The sequence below is a fragment of the Eleutherodactylus coqui genome, chromosome 9 (genome assembly GCF_035609145.1).
Source record: "Eleutherodactylus coqui strain aEleCoq1 chromosome 9, aEleCoq1.hap1, whole genome shotgun sequence".
Taxonomy (NCBI): domain Eukaryota; kingdom Metazoa; phylum Chordata; class Amphibia; order Anura; family Eleutherodactylidae; genus Eleutherodactylus; species Eleutherodactylus coqui.
The window spans coordinates 137165422-137186011 of record NC_089845.1 but is presented as its reverse complement, the minus strand read 5'-3'; the positions used below and the strand labels follow the sequence as shown (position 1 = coordinate 137186011).

General features: G+C 43.9%; 1 protein-coding gene across 1 annotated transcript in view; it reads right to left on the bottom strand.

Annotated features, from left to right (window-relative positions):
* Positions 1 to 998: 998 nt before the first annotated feature.
* Positions 999 to 20590, bottom strand: part of KCNV1 (potassium voltage-gated channel modifier subfamily V member 1) — a 71289-nt gene continuing 51697 nt past the window's right edge. Inside the window, exon 2 of the mRNA XM_066579039.1 lies at positions 999 to 1507. Coding sequence (XP_066435136.1) covers positions 999 to 1507 — 509 coding nt within the window. The remainder of the gene's footprint in view (positions 1508 to 20590) is intronic.

The following is a 20590-nucleotide window of genomic DNA, read 5'->3' as shown; positions in this document are numbered from 1 at the left end:
TTCAACTGTTCAAGTCATGGCTGGTCGCTATATCTTACACTAGGGTTTTTTAGTACAGTTTATATATATTTTTTCTTCTTCTAAGGTGTATGTCCATTAGGATACATATTTGACAATAACAACAGGAAGTATTTTCATGAGGACACTGGATAAGAAGACCAGCAGGCCTTGATATATTGTTTCTCCACTCAGAAAAAGTGTTATGAAAGAAGGTTTCCATCCTTAAAGTAACACTTTGAGCTGAAACTCCAGACAGTCACCACACACCCAAAGTCTTGGTAAATGTCCCTTTACACGGGATGACTGCTGGATGCATAAACTCCCAACAACCGTCCCACTGACTGTCGCCCAACTATCACTCCAATACTTACATGAGAGAGATAGTCAATTAAGTGAATGGAATTGGAGTGGGCCGGAATCGTTCCAGCCCGCCGCCTCCATTCACAGTAAACAGGAGTTGCTCAAACATTGAGCGGCTCTTGCTTACACCGACAGATAGTGACTTGTTTTTAAGTTCAGCTAAAAACCAAGCAACTCCAACAAGTGAGTGATTTCTTGATCATGGCCCTGTCGGCGTCCCCGTGTATACGAGACAATTATCACCTAAATTTGCTGTTTCCAGTGAGAATTCTGGCTATAAATATATAATCGCCATGTGTAAAGTAACTTTTAGTCCCGACTAGTTGAAAGATCAGCGTTGTCCTCTTGTAGGTTTCTCGTAGACCCTCAGATCTTGAGCAGCAGTTATGATCTATCCAGGAACCTGCACAGCAGGTGGACACCTTTACTGCAGCCAGAAGCTCAATTTATCATGTAGTAAAGGAGTTTATTAGGTATTTTGTATTGTTATTACTATGTCCAAACAGTACACCATGAGAAAATCCCAAAATGTAAAATGAAGAATGGTTGCTACACCTGAATGCAAAGAACCACATCCAAGTAGGATAAAATGATCGTAGACATAGAAAAATCCAAAATGAACCAGAAACAATCCGGATCTACCAAAACTCTTCTCCTCCGCTGCTCCTCGTGCTCGCTCGTTCTCGGTTTTTCAGTCGTAACATTTCCATGACACTTTTAGCGTAAATGTCCCTTAGGTTAACACTTATGTCGGATTCAGTACTGATGTTTTTCATCAGCTTCTTTAAGGCCTCTCTTTGCCTCAGAGCCACCTCCTTCATTTTTAATGTGAAGTAACAAGCAGCAAATCGGTCATTGATAATAGCAATTGGCAGTGCTAAAACTAAGATCCCGGATAAAATGCACAAAAAGGCAACAAGTTTACCAAATGTTGTGTCTGGTCTGATATCTCCGTAGCCTACAGTTGTCATGGAGGTTGTCGCCCACCACCAGGCACTGGGGACACTTGTGAAAGTCGTGTCAGGGACATTATACTCCACGGCGTATTCCAGGGCAGAGAAAATAGAAATTCCCACCGACAAGAAGAGAAGCAGGAGGCCGACTTCTTCATAACACTGAGCGATGGTCATTCCTAAAGACCTTAATCCTGGAATATGAAAAGACAAGAATCAATCAATTTACTGTACAGTATATGCAAAAAACATCCAAAAAACATCCAGGTTATCATGAAGATTCTTGGGAAGAAATTGTACAGGATTAGCAAAACAGAAACAGTACCACACCTGCGCATGAGTTGTGTCCGGTATTGTAGTTTAGTTCAATTAAAGTAATTGAGGCTGTGATGCAATACCATACACAACCTGTTGACAGGTGTGGCGCTGTTTATCTTCATCTTTTTGCAATCATCAACATTTCTATTTTATTTCCATGTATATATGTTCATTTTTATGTGCAACTCAAAATGACTCTCCTAGTCAGGTGAATAGCTCTAGCCTCTACTTTACGGATATTTTGCCTTTTCTGTAGTTTTTAACACTTTAGCTACCATATCTTTTTTTTTTTTTATTTGTTTTCTTCATTCCCGCCATAACTTTATGATTTCTCCATCAACATAGCTGTGCTACAACTTGTTTTTTGTGTATCAAATGGTATTTTTGAATGGTATCATTAAAAGCATTTTATAAGTATTGGAAAGCTTTAAAAAAAGTGGGATGATATGAAAAAGCACAATTGCGCCACTTATTAGGGGGTTTTGCTTTTGTAGCATTTATAGTGCTGTAAAAAGGAGGTGTTAACTTCATTCTATGGGCCAGTACCATTATGACAGCATTATGCTTACAAGTTTTTTTGGTTTTATTACTATTAAAAAATGAAGTCATATTCTGGGCCACGTAACATTTTAATTTTTCTGCCGATGGAACAGTGTGAGGGCTTGTTGTTTTGCGGGATGAGTTGTAGTTTTTAATTCTCCTATTTTTGGGTACGTATGACTTTTTGATTACTTTTTTTTCCTGAAACGGGGTGACCAAAGAAACACAGTTCTGTCACTACGTATTTTTTTTACTGCATGTTCTGTATGAGGGCTCCGTCAGATGAGCGGATATCCTCGCGGAAAAAAAAAACCGCACCGTTTGTGGGTAAAAATCCGCACCTACCAAAGATAGAACATATGGATGGCAATGGACGTGGTCATGCGGATTTATTTCCGCACGCAGTGCAGTTTTTTTTCCACTCAAAAAAATGCACGGATATCCATCTGCCTGACCGAGCCCTGGAGTAAACAATACGATACTTAGTTTGTTTTTTTTCGGACATGCTCATACCAATTATGTTTTTTCTTTGTTGTTTAGATTGTTTGCATGCAAAATTTGAAAAGGGTTTTCTTAATTTTTAATATTTTTTTATCGCAAAACATTTTTTGACTTTATCTTACACTCTTTTTATTCTCCCTAAGGACTAAAAAAATTGTTTGAAAAAATGCTGAAAAAATTAAGAATTACAGTATATTGTATTTTTAACATTCACATACCCTATGGCAAAAGTCAAGTAGTCAGCGGGCTCAGCTCTCGAACCTGCTTCATACCCAGCCCTCACATGAATGTCACACAAGGAAAAGGTAGTAATAGAGTTGTGTTTATACACCACAGCCTATCGGAGAAGATAGATCTAAAAGAGGAGGGAGGGAGTAGCAGCCTGAGTCAATGATGATACAGGGTGTGTCTTCCTGAACCAATGATGAGGCAGGGTGTATATCAGACTACCATAGACTTCCTATAGACACTGGAGCTAAGCTGTAGTCACTGATCACAGCACTGCCATAATGGAGCTGGGCTAAAATGTAACCAAAGAGAAAAAACTGAGGAAAATTATTAATAGATAATCATCCCCTATGATATGTGTATCATTTTTGAGCTCACAAATAGACATTCAATTAGATCTGTCAGTCATACTAAACCCTAAAAGGCTTAGTACCTAGTGCTGTAGAAGTATTGTAATATTCACTATGCAGTTGTGTACTTCACTGCATAAGACATATCCAATTGTCACCCCACATCCAAAAATTTGCTTCAACCAGAAGGCCGTGAGAGGCTCTGTCCCTGTGTTTGAATTATATTCCATTTCTCTTTGTTTCTTATCATTTCTCATGGGAAGAATCAACATGGAATAATGTGAATTAAAATTTGTCAATAATTAAGAAAAAAATGTGACCCTTTACCATGAATGTAACGCTTGTCTGGGACTGCAGTTTTTGCAGAAACAGTGTTGACAGGGCCGCAATGAAACTGCATGTAAAAGATGGCGCTAATGAATCTCATTGCTCACAATTATTTGTAGATTAGTAGAGAAGCATATAAGGGAGTGATCTATGACAAGCTATTGCAGAGCAAAGAGTCCATCTTGCACAGGGTCCTCTGCTGCCTGCGAGCACCTCTGCTGTTATGTGTGACCCTACTAAGGGGGACTTTAAACTGGACAATTATCATCTGAATAGTTGCTTGAAGTGGTCACAAAACTGTACAAGCAATTTTGTTTGTGTGCTATTGCATAGAGTGATTATGTCACTGTTTTCCAGCCTCATCTGTATTGCAACGTAATGGCCACAATATGCAAGTGGGTCCTGGCTGGAGTCATGATATTAGCACAGCCCAGCATGTGCTCTGTCAATCAGCACCAGATGCCAATCAGTCCACATCCATCAGATGATATATGGTTCGATTTGTCGGCAAGGACAAACATGGGGTCACCCTGATCAGGGCGTTTACCCTGCTTTAGGCAGGGTTTTCCTGTTGCAGTATACTAGGGTGAGATTTCCCTTCTTCTCCTTATTTAGCTTCATTATTGCTTGTTTTGTACTCCGAGTTATTTACAGAGTGTGTATATACGTAATCTGAAAGAGGTGTTTTTGACATCCAACTTGGGCATAACAGATTGTTGTTCACTTGTTCAGTTTTGCGATTGCTAAACAAATTGTTGGGTTCATTTACATGGGCTGAAATATGACTGGTTGACTGGTTAGGGGGCGTGAGTTTTTTTGGCGAGCGTGTATTTGAAATCTTGACTCTTCCTAAACGCATGTTCATTGGTTGCCGAGTGTACTGAACACACAAGAATGAATAAACATTAGGTGGAAGGGAAAAATGTTTCGGAAAAGGCGGGCCAATCAGCATTTAGTGGGAAGCGCATGCCGAACAATCGCACACCTCTCTGTAAAGTTGTGGGCTAGTCACTGAAGGACAATGATTACCTGTATATAGCTTCCCTGAGTCCTGATACCTTGTTCGTTATTTCTTGACTCCTGTTTCTTGTTGCTGGTTCCGTGTCTTCCTGTCTAGTTCCACCGCATGTCTTGTTCCTCCCTCAATTAGCCCTTTATATAAACCTGGCCCTGTTTCTTCCTTCCTTGCATGTTTATTGTGCTCAATACCTCAGCCTATAAACCTGCTCCTACCTTTACTTGCTCCCTACAAAAGAAGACTGTTCCAGACCTCGGCTATCCCACATGACTATCCTTCTGCCTAAACCCACTGTACTGCACCGCCATCTTGTGAACCAGACCTTGGCTACTCCTGGACCACGCTACCCTCCAGTAAGTGGCTACAACATGAGATTCCAGTCCCGTGCCAGACACATGACAGAATAAAAACGCCCAAACATGGAGTCCGTTGTAGCCACAATACGAAAACAAGTTACGGAGTTACAAGAATTCTGTACAACGTACCAGGAGAAGGTCTCTACCTTAGAAAAAGAGGTAGATATGTTGCAGAAACAAGTACGGGAGTTACACAATTCAGAGGCCGATGTTCGTATGCCATTACTACCATTTGCATACTGGCATACGAACTGCCGTATGCCATTTGCTAAAAGCTCAGTTCTAGTTTGCACCAAACCAAACTTTTAGCAAAGTTCTACCCAAAACAGGGTTATATTGGTTCGGTTTGCTCAATGCTAATTTTTAGCAACACTCAAAACTGCAGAAGGCATCAAACCAAGTTCTTAGAGTGGTTTCTAAATATCTTCTGTGAAAACCCATAGAGGGGAAAGAAGTCAAAAAATTGAAAGGTCTTTCTGGAAAGGTCCATTGTAATCTTACCAACCAGCAGAAAAACGTTATCATGTCATTTCAAACAGCTACAAATGCCTATTTTTCCACATTTCGTGAAATGGGATGCATTGATGTCTTTGCTTCTGGCAGCCTTTTTTCCCCTAACCCTACTAAAGTATTTTATGGCTGGGATAGTGACCCAGTGGTTACTATTGTTACATTCGTGCAGGATGAAAGCACCGAGCTCTCCATGGATGTCACCAACACATCAGACCTAGACCCAACCAATACCCGCAATGGAAAGATATAGACATGTATCATAACACCAAAGTGTGGGGAACACAAAATAGGGCAACTAATGGCAACAGAAATAAAGGGAAGGAAAAGCTATCCCTAACCAGCCTTGGTGGGGCTCCCTGACAGAAAGAAGGCACTCATTTGTGCCCAGTGCTGAATGACATGGTGCATGTGCTGAAGGCGCAGTCACAAGGGCTGCCGGGGATGACATGGCTGTTGTCATGATATCAATATAGCTCAGTTTCCTAATTACAGCCAGCACGCTGCAACAAGTCCTATTTCTTTGACATGTTGGGGCCATGGGTTCTAATCTGGCTATGGCTGTGGTGTTTTATCCATGAGGTCACAACAATAACCATATTGTGTCTCCTTTGTAATCTTTTTACATAAAGCTTATTTTCAATATGAAATTATATTTTAAAAAATCAGTAGAATAAAGTCTAGCACTGGATGGAAAAAATTTAGTATTTTCACTGTGATACAGAAGAAACATGCATAACCTACATAAATCCCATCGTCGAGAACTTTGCATTTTCTTTCATGCTCTGGTGAATGTTGATACATATGTATTTCCTTTTGACCGTGTTCTGCCACAGACCTGTTCCTCTGGGAAGCTCCCGAGAATCTTAATAACTGAGCGCCTGTGGCATCAGCACTACAATAATAGCCAAGGTTAAAGGACGAACAAACATATTTAATAATAATTAGATTTATTCGTGTATTGCTCTCTCATAAAAAATATGCTTTAATTATTCATGCTCGTGCCTACGAGGAACATAATATGAATTAGTCAGTGTGAACTTTATTGTGCATTTATTTTTATTAATATCTATTGCAAATTGGTCAGATTAGCCTATATATAATACTAAGCTTTTATTAACTATCCATGGATAGGTGATAGAAGTCTGATCATGGGGGTCACCGCTGAGACCCCGACCAATCCTGAGAATGGAGGTACTGTACCAATCTAAGCCATGTCCCTAAAGCACTAAAGGAGTTTTCTTCCTAAATGCTATCATGAGGATAGGTGATAAATGTATGATCACTCAGGCCAGTTGTTCACTAGAATTGGGTTTCTGAGTCCCCCTGTCCTCCATGTCCTCTAAAGTCCAGTGCTCACACACTCCCATACAGACTAAAGCCTCAGGGACCTGGGTGCAAAGGTTTATCTCGGACCCCCGCCACACCTATACCCGTACCCATGCCTAAATCGCACTGCATAAAGCTGCAAAATGAATTTACTTATATGATCTAACCCCTTGGCAAAATGCTTTCCAAACATGACATATTTCTTGGACTACTTGAAAAGGTGTTTTTAGCCCCTTAGGCCACTCTTACACATGCGCTTTTTACCACGATTACCACAGGGTTCAAAACGCAGTAAACTCTTCCATTGATTTCAGTGGGGCATCACAGACCTGTGCTCAAATATGGTGTTTACTAACGTCTCAATTTTCAAATGCTGTCTGCTCTATTCTGGCATGTTTTCACACTTTTTACCGTACCTCATCACTCATCACAATGATGGGGTGCGTAAAAAAGCCTTGTTGAATGCAGTAACCTGCGTTCGAAAAGGGCAATAAAACTTGCGGCAAAATGCTGTAATCAACATCGCGGCATTTTGCCGACATTGTGTGCGAGAGTGACCTTAGGCTGTGTTCATGTTTTTTGTTGTATTTTTGAACCGCAATTAAAAAAAAACACATTAAAAAAACTACATGCAGTAATAATTAGAGATGAGCGAGCACCAAAATGCTCGGGTGCTCGTTACTCGAGACGAAATTTTCGCGATGCTCGAGGGTTCGTTTCGAGTAACGAACCCAATTGAAGTCAATGGGCGACTCGAGCATTTTTGTATATCGCCAATGCTCGCTAAGGTTTTCATTTGTGAAAATCTGGGCAATTTAAGAAAGTGATGGGAACGACACAGCAATGGATAGGGCAGGCGAGGGGCTACATGTTGGGCTGCATCTCAAGTTCACAGGTCCCACTATTAAGCCACAATAGCGGCAAGAGTGGGCCCCCCCCTCCCAACAATTTTTACTTCTGAAAAACCTTCATTAGCAAGGCATACCTTAGCTAAGCACCACACTACCTCCAAAAGAGCACAATCACTACCTGCATGACACTCCGCTGCCACTTCTCCTGGGTTACATGCTGCCCAACCCCCCCGCACGACCCAGTGTCCACAGCGCACACCAAAGTGTCCCTGCGCAGCCTTCAGCTGCCCTCATGCCACACGCTGGCCTCAGCCACACCACCCTCATGTCCATTTATAAGTGCGTCTGCCATGAGGAGGAACCGCAGGCTCACACTGCAGAGGGTTGGCACGGCTAGGCAGCGACCCTCTTTAAAAGGGGCGGGGCGATAGCCCATAATGCTGTATAGAAGCAATGAGAAATCCAATCCTGTGCCACCTCCATCAGGAGCTGCAAACGTGGGCATAGCAATGGGGAACCCATGTGCCACACACTATTCATTCTGTCAAGGTGTCTGCATGCCCCAGTCAGACCGCGGTTGTTTATAAATAGTCACAGGCAGGTACAACTCCGCAATGGGAATTCCGTGTGCACCCACAGCATGGGTGGCTCCCTGGAACCCACCGGCTGTACATAAATATATCCCATTGCATTGCCCATCACAGGCGAGGTAACATCAGGTTTAATGCAGGTGGCCTTCGGCCCACACTGCATGCCCCAGTCAGACTGGGGTTCTTTAGAAGTGGACAGATGGAGTTACAACTCCGTGTGGACCGACAGCATGGATGGGTCCCAGGAAGCCACCGGCGGTACATAAATATATCCCATTGCATTGCCCATCACAGCTGAGGTAACATCAGGTTTAATGCAGGTGGCCTTCGGCCCTCACTGCATGCCCCAGTCAGACTGGGGTTCTTTAGAAGTGGACACATGGAGTTACAACTCGGTGTGCACCGACAGCATGGGTGGGTCCCAGGAAGCCACCGGTGATACATAAATATATAACATTGCATTGCCCATCACAGCTGAGGTAACGTCCGATTAAATGCAGGTGGTCTTCGGCCCACACTGCATGCCCCAGTCTGACCGGGGTTTTTAATACATATACACTGGCAGGTACAAATCCCTAATGTGAAGTCCCTGTGGACCCACAGCATGGGTGGCTCCCTGGAACCCACCGGTGGTAGATAAATATATCCCATTGCAGTGCCCAGCACAGCTGAGGTAACGTCAGCTTTAATGCAGGTGGGCAAAAAATTAATTGGATTACACTGTAGGCGAGGGCCCCCAAAAATTGGTGTACCAACAGTACTAATGTACATCAGACAAATTGCCCATGCCCAACCAACAGGGCAGGTGAAACCCATTAATCGCTTTGGTTAATGTGGCTTAATTTGTAACTAGGCCTGGAGGCAGCCCAGTTAAAATAAAAATTGGTTCAGGTGCAAGTTTCAATGCTTTATTGAATTGAGAATTGAAACGTATAAACATTGTTTACAAAAGTTATATGACTGAGCCTTGTGGGCCTTAGAAAAATTGCCCATTCGGCGTGATTACGTGAGGTTTCAGGAGGAGGAGCAGAAGGAGGAGGAGGAATATAATACACAGATTGATGAAGCTAAAAGGTCCCCGTTTTTTATGGTTATAGAGAACAATGCTTCCATCCGCGGGTTGCAGCCTACGTATTGTTTAGGTATCGCTGCTGTCCGCTGGTGGAGAAGAGAAGTCTGGGGAAATCCAGGCTTTGTTCATCTTTATGAGTGTAAGCCTGTCGGCACTGTCGGTTGACAGGCGGGTACGCTTATCCGTGATGATTCCCCCAAGACGCTAGCCGCAGGACAAGCAAGCACCTCCAGGGCATACAGGGCATACAGCGCGAGTTCAGGCCACGTGTCCAGCTTCGACACCCAGTAGTTGTAGGGGGCAGAGGCGTCATGGAGGACGGTTGTACGATCGGATACGTACTCCCTCACCATCCTTTTACAGTGCTCCCGCCGACTCAGCCTTGACTGGGGAGCGGTGACACAGTCTTGCTGGGGAGCCATAAAGCTCTCAAAGGCCTTGGAGAGTGTTCCCTTGCCTGTGCTGTACATGCTGCCTGATCTCTGCGCCTCCCCTGCTACCTGGCCCTCGGAACTGCGCCTTCTGCCACTAGCGCTGTCGGATGGGAATTTTACCATCAGTTTGTCCGCCAGGGTCCTGTGGTATAGCATCACTCTCGAACCCTTTTCCTCTTCGGGTATGAGAGTGGAAAGGTTCTCCTTATACCATGGGTCGAGCAGTGTGTACACCCAGTAATCCGTAGTGGCCAGAATGCGTGTAACGCGAGGGTCACGAGAAAGGCATCCTAACATGAAGTCAGCCATGTGTGCCAGGGTACCTGTACGCAACACATGGCTGTCCTCACTAGGAAGATCACTTTCAGGATCCTCCTCCTCCTCCTCCTCCTCAGGCCATACACGCTAAAAGGATGACAGGCAAGCAGCATGGGTACCCTCAGCAGTGGGCCAAGCTGTCTCTTCCCCCTCCTCCTCATGCTCCTCCCCCTCCTCCTCCTCCTCCTCCTCAACGCGTTGAGATATAGACAGGAGGGTGCTCTGACTATCCAGCGACATTCTGTCTTCCCCCGGCTCTGTTTCCGAGCGCAAAGCGTCTGCCTTTATGCTTTGCAGGGAACTTCTCAAGAGGCATAGCAGAGGAATGGTGACGCTAATGATTGCAGCATCCCCGCTCACCATCTGGGTAGACTCCTCAAAGTTTCCAAGGACCTGGCAGATGTCTGCCAACCAGGCCCACTCTTCTGTAAAGAATTGAGGAGGCTGACTCCCACTACGCCGCCCATGTTGGAGTTGGTATTCCACTATAGCTCTACGCTGCTCATAGAGCCTGGCCAACATGTGGAGCGTAGAGTTCCACCGTGTGGGCACGTCGCACAGCAGTCGATGCACTGGCAGATTAAACCGATGTTGCAGGGTGCGCAGGGTGGCAGCGTCCGTGTTGGACTTGCGGAAATGTGCGCTGAGCCGGCGCACCTTTACGAGCACGTCTGACAAGCGTTGGTAGCTTTTCAGAAAGCGCTGAACCACCAAGTTAAAGACGTGGGCCAGGCATGGCACGTGCGTGAGGCTGCCGAGCTGCAGAGCCGCCACCAAATTACGGCCGTTGTCACACACGACCATGCCCGGTTGGAGGCTCAGCGGCGAAAGCCAGCGGTCGGTCTGCTCTGTCAGACCCTGCAGCAGTTTGTGGGCCATGTGCCTCTTCTCTCCTAAGCTGAGTAGTTTCAGCACGGCCTGCTGACGCTTGGCCACCGCTGTGCTGCCACGCCGCGCGACACAGACTGCTGGCGACGTGCTGCTGATACATCTTGATTGCGAGACAGAGGTTGCATAGGAGGAGGAGGAGGGTGGTTTAGTGGAGGAAGCATACACCGCCGCAGATACCAGCACCGAGCTGGGGCCCGCAATTCTGGGGGTGGGTAGGACGTGAGCGGTCCCAGGCTCTGACTCTGTCCCAGCCTCCACTAAATTCACCCAATGTGCCGTCAGGGAGATATAGTGGCCCTGCCCGCCTGTGCTTGTCCACGTGTCCGTTGTTAAGTGGACCTTGGCAGTAACCGCGTTGGTGAGGGCGCGTACAATGTTGCGGGAGACGTGGTCGTGCAGGGCTGGGACGGCACATCGGGAAAAGTAGTGGCGACTGGGAACCGAATAGCGCGGGGCCGTTGCCGCCATCATGTTTTTGAAAGCCTCCGTTTCCACAAGCCTATACGGCAGCATCTCCAGGTTTATCAATTTGGCTATGTGCACGTTTAACGCTTGAGCGTGCGGGTGCGTGGCAGCGTACTTGCGCTTGCGCTCAAACACTTGCGCTAGCGACGGCTGGACGGTGCGCTGAGAGACATTGCTGGATGGGGCCAAGGACAGCGGAGGTGAGGGTGTGGGTGCAGGCCGGGAGACGGTCATGCCTGTGTCCTGAGAGGGGGGTTGGATCTCAGTGGCAGGTTGGGGCACAGGGGGAGAGGCAGTGGTGCAAACCAGAGGCGGTGAACGGCCTTCGTCCCACCTTGTGGGGTGCTTGGCCATCATATGCCTGCGCATGCTGGTGGTGGTGGCTCCCCGGCTGATATTGGCACAGCAAAGGTTGCACACCACTGTTCTTCGATCGTCTGCACTCTCAGTGAAAAACTGCCAGACCTTTGAGCACCTCGGCCTCTGCAGGGTGGCATGGCGTGAGGGGGCGCTTAGGGAAACAGTTGGTGGATTATTCGGTCTGGCCCTGCCTCTACCCCTGGCCACCGCACTGCCTCTTCCAACCTGCCCTGCTGCTGCACTTGCCTCCCCCTCTGAAGACCTGTCCTCAGTAGGCTTAGCAAACCAGGTGGGGTCAGTCACCTCATCGTCCTGCTGCTCTTCCTCCGAATCCTCTGTGCGCTCCTCCCTCGGACTTACTGCAATTACTACTACCTGAGTGATAGACAACTGTGTCTCATCGTCATCGTCCTCCTCACCCGCTGAAAGCTCTTGAGACAGTTGCCGAAAGTCCCCAGCCTCATCCCCCAGACCCCGGGAACTTTCCAAAGGTTGGGCATCGGTCACGACAAACTCCTCCGGTGGGAGAGGAACCATTGCTGCCCATTCTGGACAGGGGCCCGAGAACAGTTCCTGGGAGTCTGCCTGCTCCTCAGAACGTGTCATTGTAATGGAATGAGGAGGCTGGGAGGAAGGAGGAGCAGCAGCCAGAGGATTCAGAGTCGCAGCAGTGGACGGCGTAGAACTCTGGGTGGTCGATAGATTGCTGGATGCACTTTCTGCCATCCACGACAGGACCTGCTCACACTGCTCATTTTCTAATAAAGGTCTACCGCGTGGACCCATTAATTGTGAGATGAATGTGGGGACGCCAGAAACGTGCCTCTCTCCTAATCCCGCAGCAGTCGGCTGCGATACACCTGGATCAGGAGCTCGGCCTGTGCCCACACCCTGACTTGGGCCTCCACGTCCTCGCCCGCGTCCACGTCCTCTAGGCCTACCCCTACCCCTCAGCATGGTGTATTACCAGTAGTGCAGAAACAGAACGCTGTAATTAAATGTGCCGCTTATTGGCCTGTGGTTGGAGGCTGACTTCCCTTACGGAACACACAGCAGAGCCAGGAAAGAATTTTGCGCAAGCCTGTAGTGAGACGTAGGTGCGTATGACTGAGCTAGTGGAATTCACAGCGCAGACGCAGTCAAGTGTCCAAAGGTCACTAGTAGGCCTTAAGTATTTTGCTTCTATTTTTTTAAAGGCTGAGCTGAGACAGCAGACAGATACTGTAGGCAGCATATATATGTATACTGTTTCCCTCTGGACAGGATGACGGCGGTGATGTAACGGGCAACGCAGAGCCAGGAAACAATTTTGCGTAAGCCTGCTGTAACACTTAGCTGCGCATTAATTAGGACTACTACCCCCAGCAGACACGCAGTACACTCAAGACGGTCACAGGCAGCCCAAAGATAGTATTTTTCCCAAATTTATTTGAAAAAGCCCACTGCCTATATAGACAGTATATCTCTTTCACCTTTCCCACTGTCCCTCCCTCACCAGTACTGGCCCTATACTATGTACAATTACTGCAGACTCAGGACGCAATGCTCTGCACGCCAATCAGGGGGCAGGTCTGACTCACACCCCCTTCACACCCACTGCAGGCCGGCCGCGCGGAACTCCGGCTGCCGGGAGCAGGTGAGTATATATATATTTTATTTTAACACTTTTCTGGATGAATTGCAGGGAAGGGCTTATATATTTAAGCCCTTCCCGACAATTCATCCCGCACTCTCCGGCAGCCCATTGCTTTCAATGCAGTCGGCTGTATTGCCGGCTCCATTGAATTCAATGGGCAAACATCGTTCTTCTCTGCCACAGCTGTTACAGCTGTGGCAGAGAAGAATGATTTGTCTACTATATGTTCTCAATGGGGTCGGCGCTGCTGCCGCCGGCCCCATTGAGCGCATATAGAGAAGAGAACAGGAATCGCAGATCGCAGATAGGTGCGATCTGCGATTTCTGTTCTATTATTTATCGGACGAGCGCATAAAAAGCGCTCATGTGTCCGATACCATTGCAAAGCAATGGTTTTTAAAAAAAAAAATCGCCAGACGCATGCGCATGCGCAAATCGTGCAAAAAAACGTCGTCTGACTAAGGCCTGACTCTGCGTGACTCATTCAATGTATTCAAGAAACTGCATAGACTATTAAAAACAGCATGCAGGTTTTTGATATGTTTTTTAATTGTGTGCAAAGTGCGCAATTATATGCAGGAAATGCCCAGGTTATACCATTATGCTCCACATTACTATATACAGGAGATGTGTGTATATGTATATATATATATATATATATATATATATATATATATATAAAATCTATAAAGCTGAAAGCCCTCACTGACTGACTGACTGACTGACTCACTGACTGACTCGCCAAAAGTTCTCCAACTTCCCGATGTCGTAGAAACATGAAATTTGGCGCAAGCATAGATTATCTCCAAAATAGGAAAACAAATTGGGTCCCAACTCGATTATTCAAATCTAGCGCAAAAGAATTGGCGTTGAAATTTAACGTACATAATCTAAATCACTCACTTCCCAATGTCATAGAAACGGGAAATTTGGCACGAGCATTGATTATGACATAAATAGGAAAAGCTAAAGGGTCCCAACTCGATTATTCAATTCTATGCGCAAAGGAATTGGCATCGAAATTTTACGCGCGGAATGTAATTTTCTCACTTTCCGGTGTCATAGAAACGGGAAATTTGGCACGAGCATTGATTATGTCATAAGTAGGAAAAGCTAATGGGTCCCAACTCGATTATTCAATTCTATGCGCAAAAGAATTAGCGTCCAAATTTTACGTACGGAATCTAATTTTCTCACATTCCGGTGTCATAGAAACGGGAAATTTGGCACGACCATTGATTATGTCAAAAATAGGAAAAGCTAATGGGTCCCAACTCCATTATTCAATTCTAGCGCAAAAGAATTGGCGTCGAAATTTTACGTGCGGAATGTAATTTTTTCACTTTCCGGTGTCATAGAAACGGGAAATTTGGCACGAGCATTGATTATGTCATAAATAGGAAAAGCTAATGTGTCCCAACTCCATTATTCAATTCTATGCGCAAAAGAATTAGCGTCCAAATTTTACGTATGGAATCTAATTTTCTCACATTCCGGTGTCATAGAAACGGGAAATTTAGCACGAGCCTTGATTATGTCATAAATAGGGAAAGCTAATGGGTCCCAACTCCATTATTCAATTCTATGCGCAAAAGAATTAGCGTCCAAATTTTACGTACATAATCTAAATCTCTCACTTCCCAATGTCATAGAAACATGAAATTTGGCACAAGCATTGATTGTGTCATAAATATGAAAAGTTAATGGGTCCCAACTCGATTATTCAATTCTAAGCGCAAAAGAATTAGTGTCCAAATTTTATGTACGTAATCTAATTCTCTCACTTCCTGATGTCATTTTATATGAAGGAAACGTCGCATGGTTACCTCCCCGTGGTATTTCCTGGGTAACGCAGAGAACTATGCAAAATGGTGAACATATTTTTTTTCCTCAGTATCCACGACTTCATAAGCTTTTCCGTGTGAACACCAGATAAACACCAGTACCAAATTAACTCGGGCGAAGCCGGGTATATCAGCTAGTGTATATATATAAAGACGAAAGCCCTCACTGACTGACTGACTCGCCAAAAGTTCTCCAACTTCTCGATGTCGTAGGAACATGAATTTTGGCGCAAGCATAGATTATCTCCAAAATAGGAAAAGTAATTGGGTCCCAACTCGATTATTCAATTCTAGCGCAAAAGAATTAGCGTCGAAATTTAACGTACATAATCTAAATCTCTCTCTTCCCAATATCATAGAAACTTAAAATTTGGCACGAGCATTGAATATGTCATAAATAGGAAAAGTTAATAGGTCCCAACTCGATTATTCAATTCTATGCGCAAAAGAATTAGCGTCGAAATTTAACGTACATAATCTAAATCTCTCACTTCCCAGTGTCATAGAAACTAGAAATTTGGCACGAGCATTGAATATGTCATAAATAGGAAAAGATAATGGGTCCCAACTCAATTATTCAATTCTAGCGCAAAAGAATTGTTGTCAAAATTTTACGTGCGGAATGTAATGTTTTCACTTTCCGGTGTCATAGAAACGGGAAATTTGGCACGAGCATTGATTATGTCATAAATAGGAAAAGCTAATGGGTCCCAACTCCATTATTCAATTCTAAGCGCAAAAGAATTAGCGCCCAAATTTTACGTGCGGAATGTAATTTCTTCACTTTCCGGTGTCATAGAAAAAGGAAATTTGGCACAAGCATTGATTATGTCATAAATAGTAAAAGCTAATGGGTCCCAACTCCATTATTCAATTCTATGTGCAAAAGAATTAGCGTCCAAATTTTACGTACGGAATCTAATTTTCTCACTTTCCGGTGTCATAGAAACGTGAAATTTGGCACGAGCATTAATTATGTCATAAATAGGAAAAGCTAATGGGTCCCAACTCCATTATTCAATTCTATGCGCAAAAGAATTAGCGTCCAAATTTTACGTATGGAATCTAATTTTCTCACTTTCCGGTGTCATAGAAACGTGAAATTTGGCACGAGCATTGATTATGTCATAAATAGGAAAAGTTCATAGGTCCCAACTTGATTATTCAATTCTAGCGCAAAGGAATTGGCATCGAAATTGTACATGCGGAATGTAATTTTTTTCACTTTCCGGTGTCATAGAAACGGGAAATTTAGCACGAGCATTGATTATGTCATAAATAGGAAAAGCTAATGGGTACCAACTCCATTATTCAATTCTATGCGCAAAAGAATTAGCGTCCAAATTTTACGTGCGGAATGTAATTTTCTCACTTTCCGGAGTCATAGAAACAGGAAATTTGGCGCGAGCATTGATTATGTCATAAATAGGAAAAGCTAATGGGTCCCAACTCTATTTTTTAATTCTATCCGCAAAAGAATTAGCGTCCAAATTTTACGTGCGGAATGTAATTTTCTCACTTTCCGGTGTCATAGAAACGGGAAATTTGGCACAAGCATTGATTATGTCATAAATAGGAAAAGCTAATGGGTCCCAACTCCATTATTCCATTCTAAGCGCAAAAGAATTAGTGTCCAAATTTTACGTACATAATCTAAAGCTCTCACTTCCCAATGTCATAGAAACATGAAATTTGGCACAAGTATTGATTGGGTCATAAATATGAAAAGTTAATGGGTCCCAACTCGATTATTCAATTCTAATCGCAAAAGAATTAGTGTCCAAATTTTATGTACGTAATTTAATTCTCTGACTTCCTGATGTCATTTTATATAAAGGAAACGTCGCATGGTTACCTCCACGTGGTGTTTCCTGGGTAACGCAGAGAACTATGCAAAATGGTGAACATATGTTTTTCTTCAGTATCTCTAAAGTAACCACGACTTCATAAGACTTTCCGTGTGAACACCAGATAAACACCAGTACCAAATTAACTCGGGCGAAGCCGGGTATATCAGCTAATTATATATATATATATATATATATATATATATATATATATATATATATATCCTCTGTATACAGTGATATCAACCATGCTGTACCAAAGATTGTATGATCATAATGGTACTGACTTATGGTAACAGCTAATTTTTTTACTGCACCATGAACACTTCCAACCGCCCCCCCCCCCCCCCCCCCGTAAAAAAAAATGGAGCAAATCTTTTTTTCTCCATTTTACCTCACTAAAGAAAAAAAAAAGCTTTCCGGTACATTAAATGGTGCATACATTGGAACCATTAAAAGATACAATTCATCCTGCAAAGAGCAAGCTATCATACATTTATGCTGACAAATTAGTAAAAAAAAAGTTATGGCTGTTGAAAAACGAGGTTAAAAAATGAAAGCAAAAATCTTAAAAATGGCTGGTAGTTAAAGGGTTAAAGTTTCTGCAACCAAAACAAAAAAATAAAAAAGGTTAATGAATCTTGAATTCAATGAATGACTGAGCGCTGCCTCTGATTGGCCGAGCTCTGTGACCAATCACATGCAGCACTCAGCTATCATTTAATGCCTCTTTAAAGTGCTTTAGATCAGGCATTGCAGAGAGAAGACACGCCTGAGACCAGACAGCGCTGCTAGGTTAGTAATGGTTTTTTTTTTTTCTACACCTAGGGATAATTTTTAGGGAAGGGCTTATATTTAAAGCCCTTCCCCCGAAAATCACTACAGGGGTTGCCTGCATCCCATTGCTTTGAATGGGGCCAGTAGCAGCAGCGCTGGCCCAATTGAAAGCAATTGGCACGGAGTTGTGTTTTTGTTTTTTTTTGCGCACATGCGTGTGCAAAAAAGGGCTCATCTGACTGAGCCCTAAATGGGAAACCACTGGGAGAGACTGACATGGAAAAGAAGTTGAGGGTTTTAGTTAACCTTAAACTTAACTGAAGCAACCAGTGTCAAGCAGCTGCTGCCAAGTCAAATAGGATCATGGGGTGCATCAAAAGAGGTCTACGGGAACATGACAAGAACATTGTTCTTCCTCTTTACAAGTTACTGGTCAGACCACACATGGAATATTGTGGACAGTTTTGGGCATCGGTACTCAAGAAGGACATATGAGCTTGAGCGGGGACAAAGGTGGGCAACTAAAGTAATGAATGAAATGGGTGCACTACAATACCCAGAGAGGTTATCAAAATTGGGGTTATTTAGTTTAGAAAAAAGATGGCAGAGGGGCGACCTAATAACTTTGTATAAATATATCAGGGGACAATACAGAGATCTCTCCCATCATCTGTTTATACCCACGACTGTGACGGTAACAAGAGGGCATCCTCTACGTCTACAGGAAAGAAGGTTTCTGCACCGACATAGAAGGGGGTTCTTTACTGTAAGAGCTGTGAGACTATTGAACTCTTTGACTGATGACATGGGGATGGCAAATTTGATAAAAGAGTTTGAGAGGAGCCTGGACGCCTTTCTTGAGTGATACAATATGACATGTTATATCACTGATTACTTCAGAAATGTCTGTGATCCAGGGATCATTCTGATTGCCAGATTTGGGTCAGGAAGGAATCTTTTTTACCTAAAAGTAGGAAACTTGGCTTCTGCCTAAATGGGAGGTGGTGGTGGGTGGGGGAAGGTTGCCCCTCAACATTGCAGGACAACAGGCTGAGCTGGATGGACATGTGTCTTTTTCAGCCTTACACTCTGTTACTCTGACAAAATACGCTTATTGTAAAAAAAAATCAAGCACCAAGAAGAAGTTGTTATAGTGATACAACACTGAGCATGCAGTTACATCTCAGGCAGATATGGAAATAATTAAGGTTGTGGCGTGATTAGTCACTGATTACTTCAGAAGCCTCGGAGATCCAGGGATTATTCTCGTTGCCAAATTAGAGTCGGCAAGGAATTTTTTCCCCCCTTAGGGTGCCTACCCACTTGCGATTTTTTTTCCTGAGATGTTTTGCGTTTTTTCTCAAGAGCAATTAGTATAGAATGTGTTCTTGTCCATCTGGGTTTTTTTTTTCCATTTCGTGGGGTTTTTTCACATAGGAACTGTCAGTTGCATATGTCTCCCTATTTTTCTCTTAATGCACCCATGATTGTCAATGGAGGGCTGCAAAAAACGCCGCGCGAAAACGCCGCGTTTTTCACACGCGAAAATCGGCAACGCAAGTGGGTAGGCGCCCTAAAATGGTTAAATTGGCTTCTACCTCATTTGGGCTTTTTGCCTTCCTCTGGATCAACATTGGGGGGTAATAGGCTGAACTAGATGGACATATGTCTTTTTTCAGCCTTACATATTATGTTACTATGCATATATCTATTATCTATATAGCTTCATTATTCGGAACATCTTACAAGACTAATGTAAACATGCCTGGAAGCCGGTTCCTATGGTAAGACATTTATTAGTTTTATAAGATGTGGCCTACAGCTCTTTTTTCCAACCTCAAACAAGAGCTGAGAATCTTCAACGGAACTCAGCAGCAATAATCCTAAGCTTATTATGTCTTATTACTCAATATTGTGGCCGCCAAGAAATTGTTGATTAGATCACTGTTTGCTTCACTGAACAGCAGCCAGATAGGCAGCTACCGTATTTGTTCTTATTAGTAAGACCAAACACCCTGATCTGTGGAAATGCCATATATAACCCAAGGCTGAGGATCTGCAGAACGACATTGTCTGACACAAACACAAAAGGAATTAAATTATCTTTATTTTTGAAAATATATGAATGGTTCAGGCAACTTTAATGGAATTACAGTAGCAAAAAACAGTAAGTGAACCCATTGGAATGATCTGGATTTCTGCATTGATCAGTAACAAAATGTGCTCTGACTGTTATCTAAATTACAATTATAAACACAATTGGGGAGATTTATTAAGACTGGCGCTTCAAACCCCAGTCTTAATATTATTCCGCTGGTATATGATATACCCAATAGAATCCTAGAATGATAGATTTGGAAGGGACCTCCAGGGTCATCGGGTCCAACCCCCTGCTCAGTGCAGGATCACTAAATCATCCCAGACAGATATTTGTCCAGCCTTTGTTTGAAGACTTCCATCGAAGGAGAACTCACCACCTCCCGTGGTAACCTGTTCCACTCATTGATCACCCTCACTGTCAGAAAGTTTTTTCTAATATCTAATTTGTGTCTCCTCCCTTTCAGTTTCATCCCATTGCTTCTAGTCTTTCATTGTACAAATGAGAATAGGGCTGATCCCTCTGCACTGTGACAGCTCTTCAGATATTTGTAGACAGCTATTAAGTCTCCTCTCAACCTTCTTTTTTGCAAGCTAAACATTCCCGGATCCTTTAAC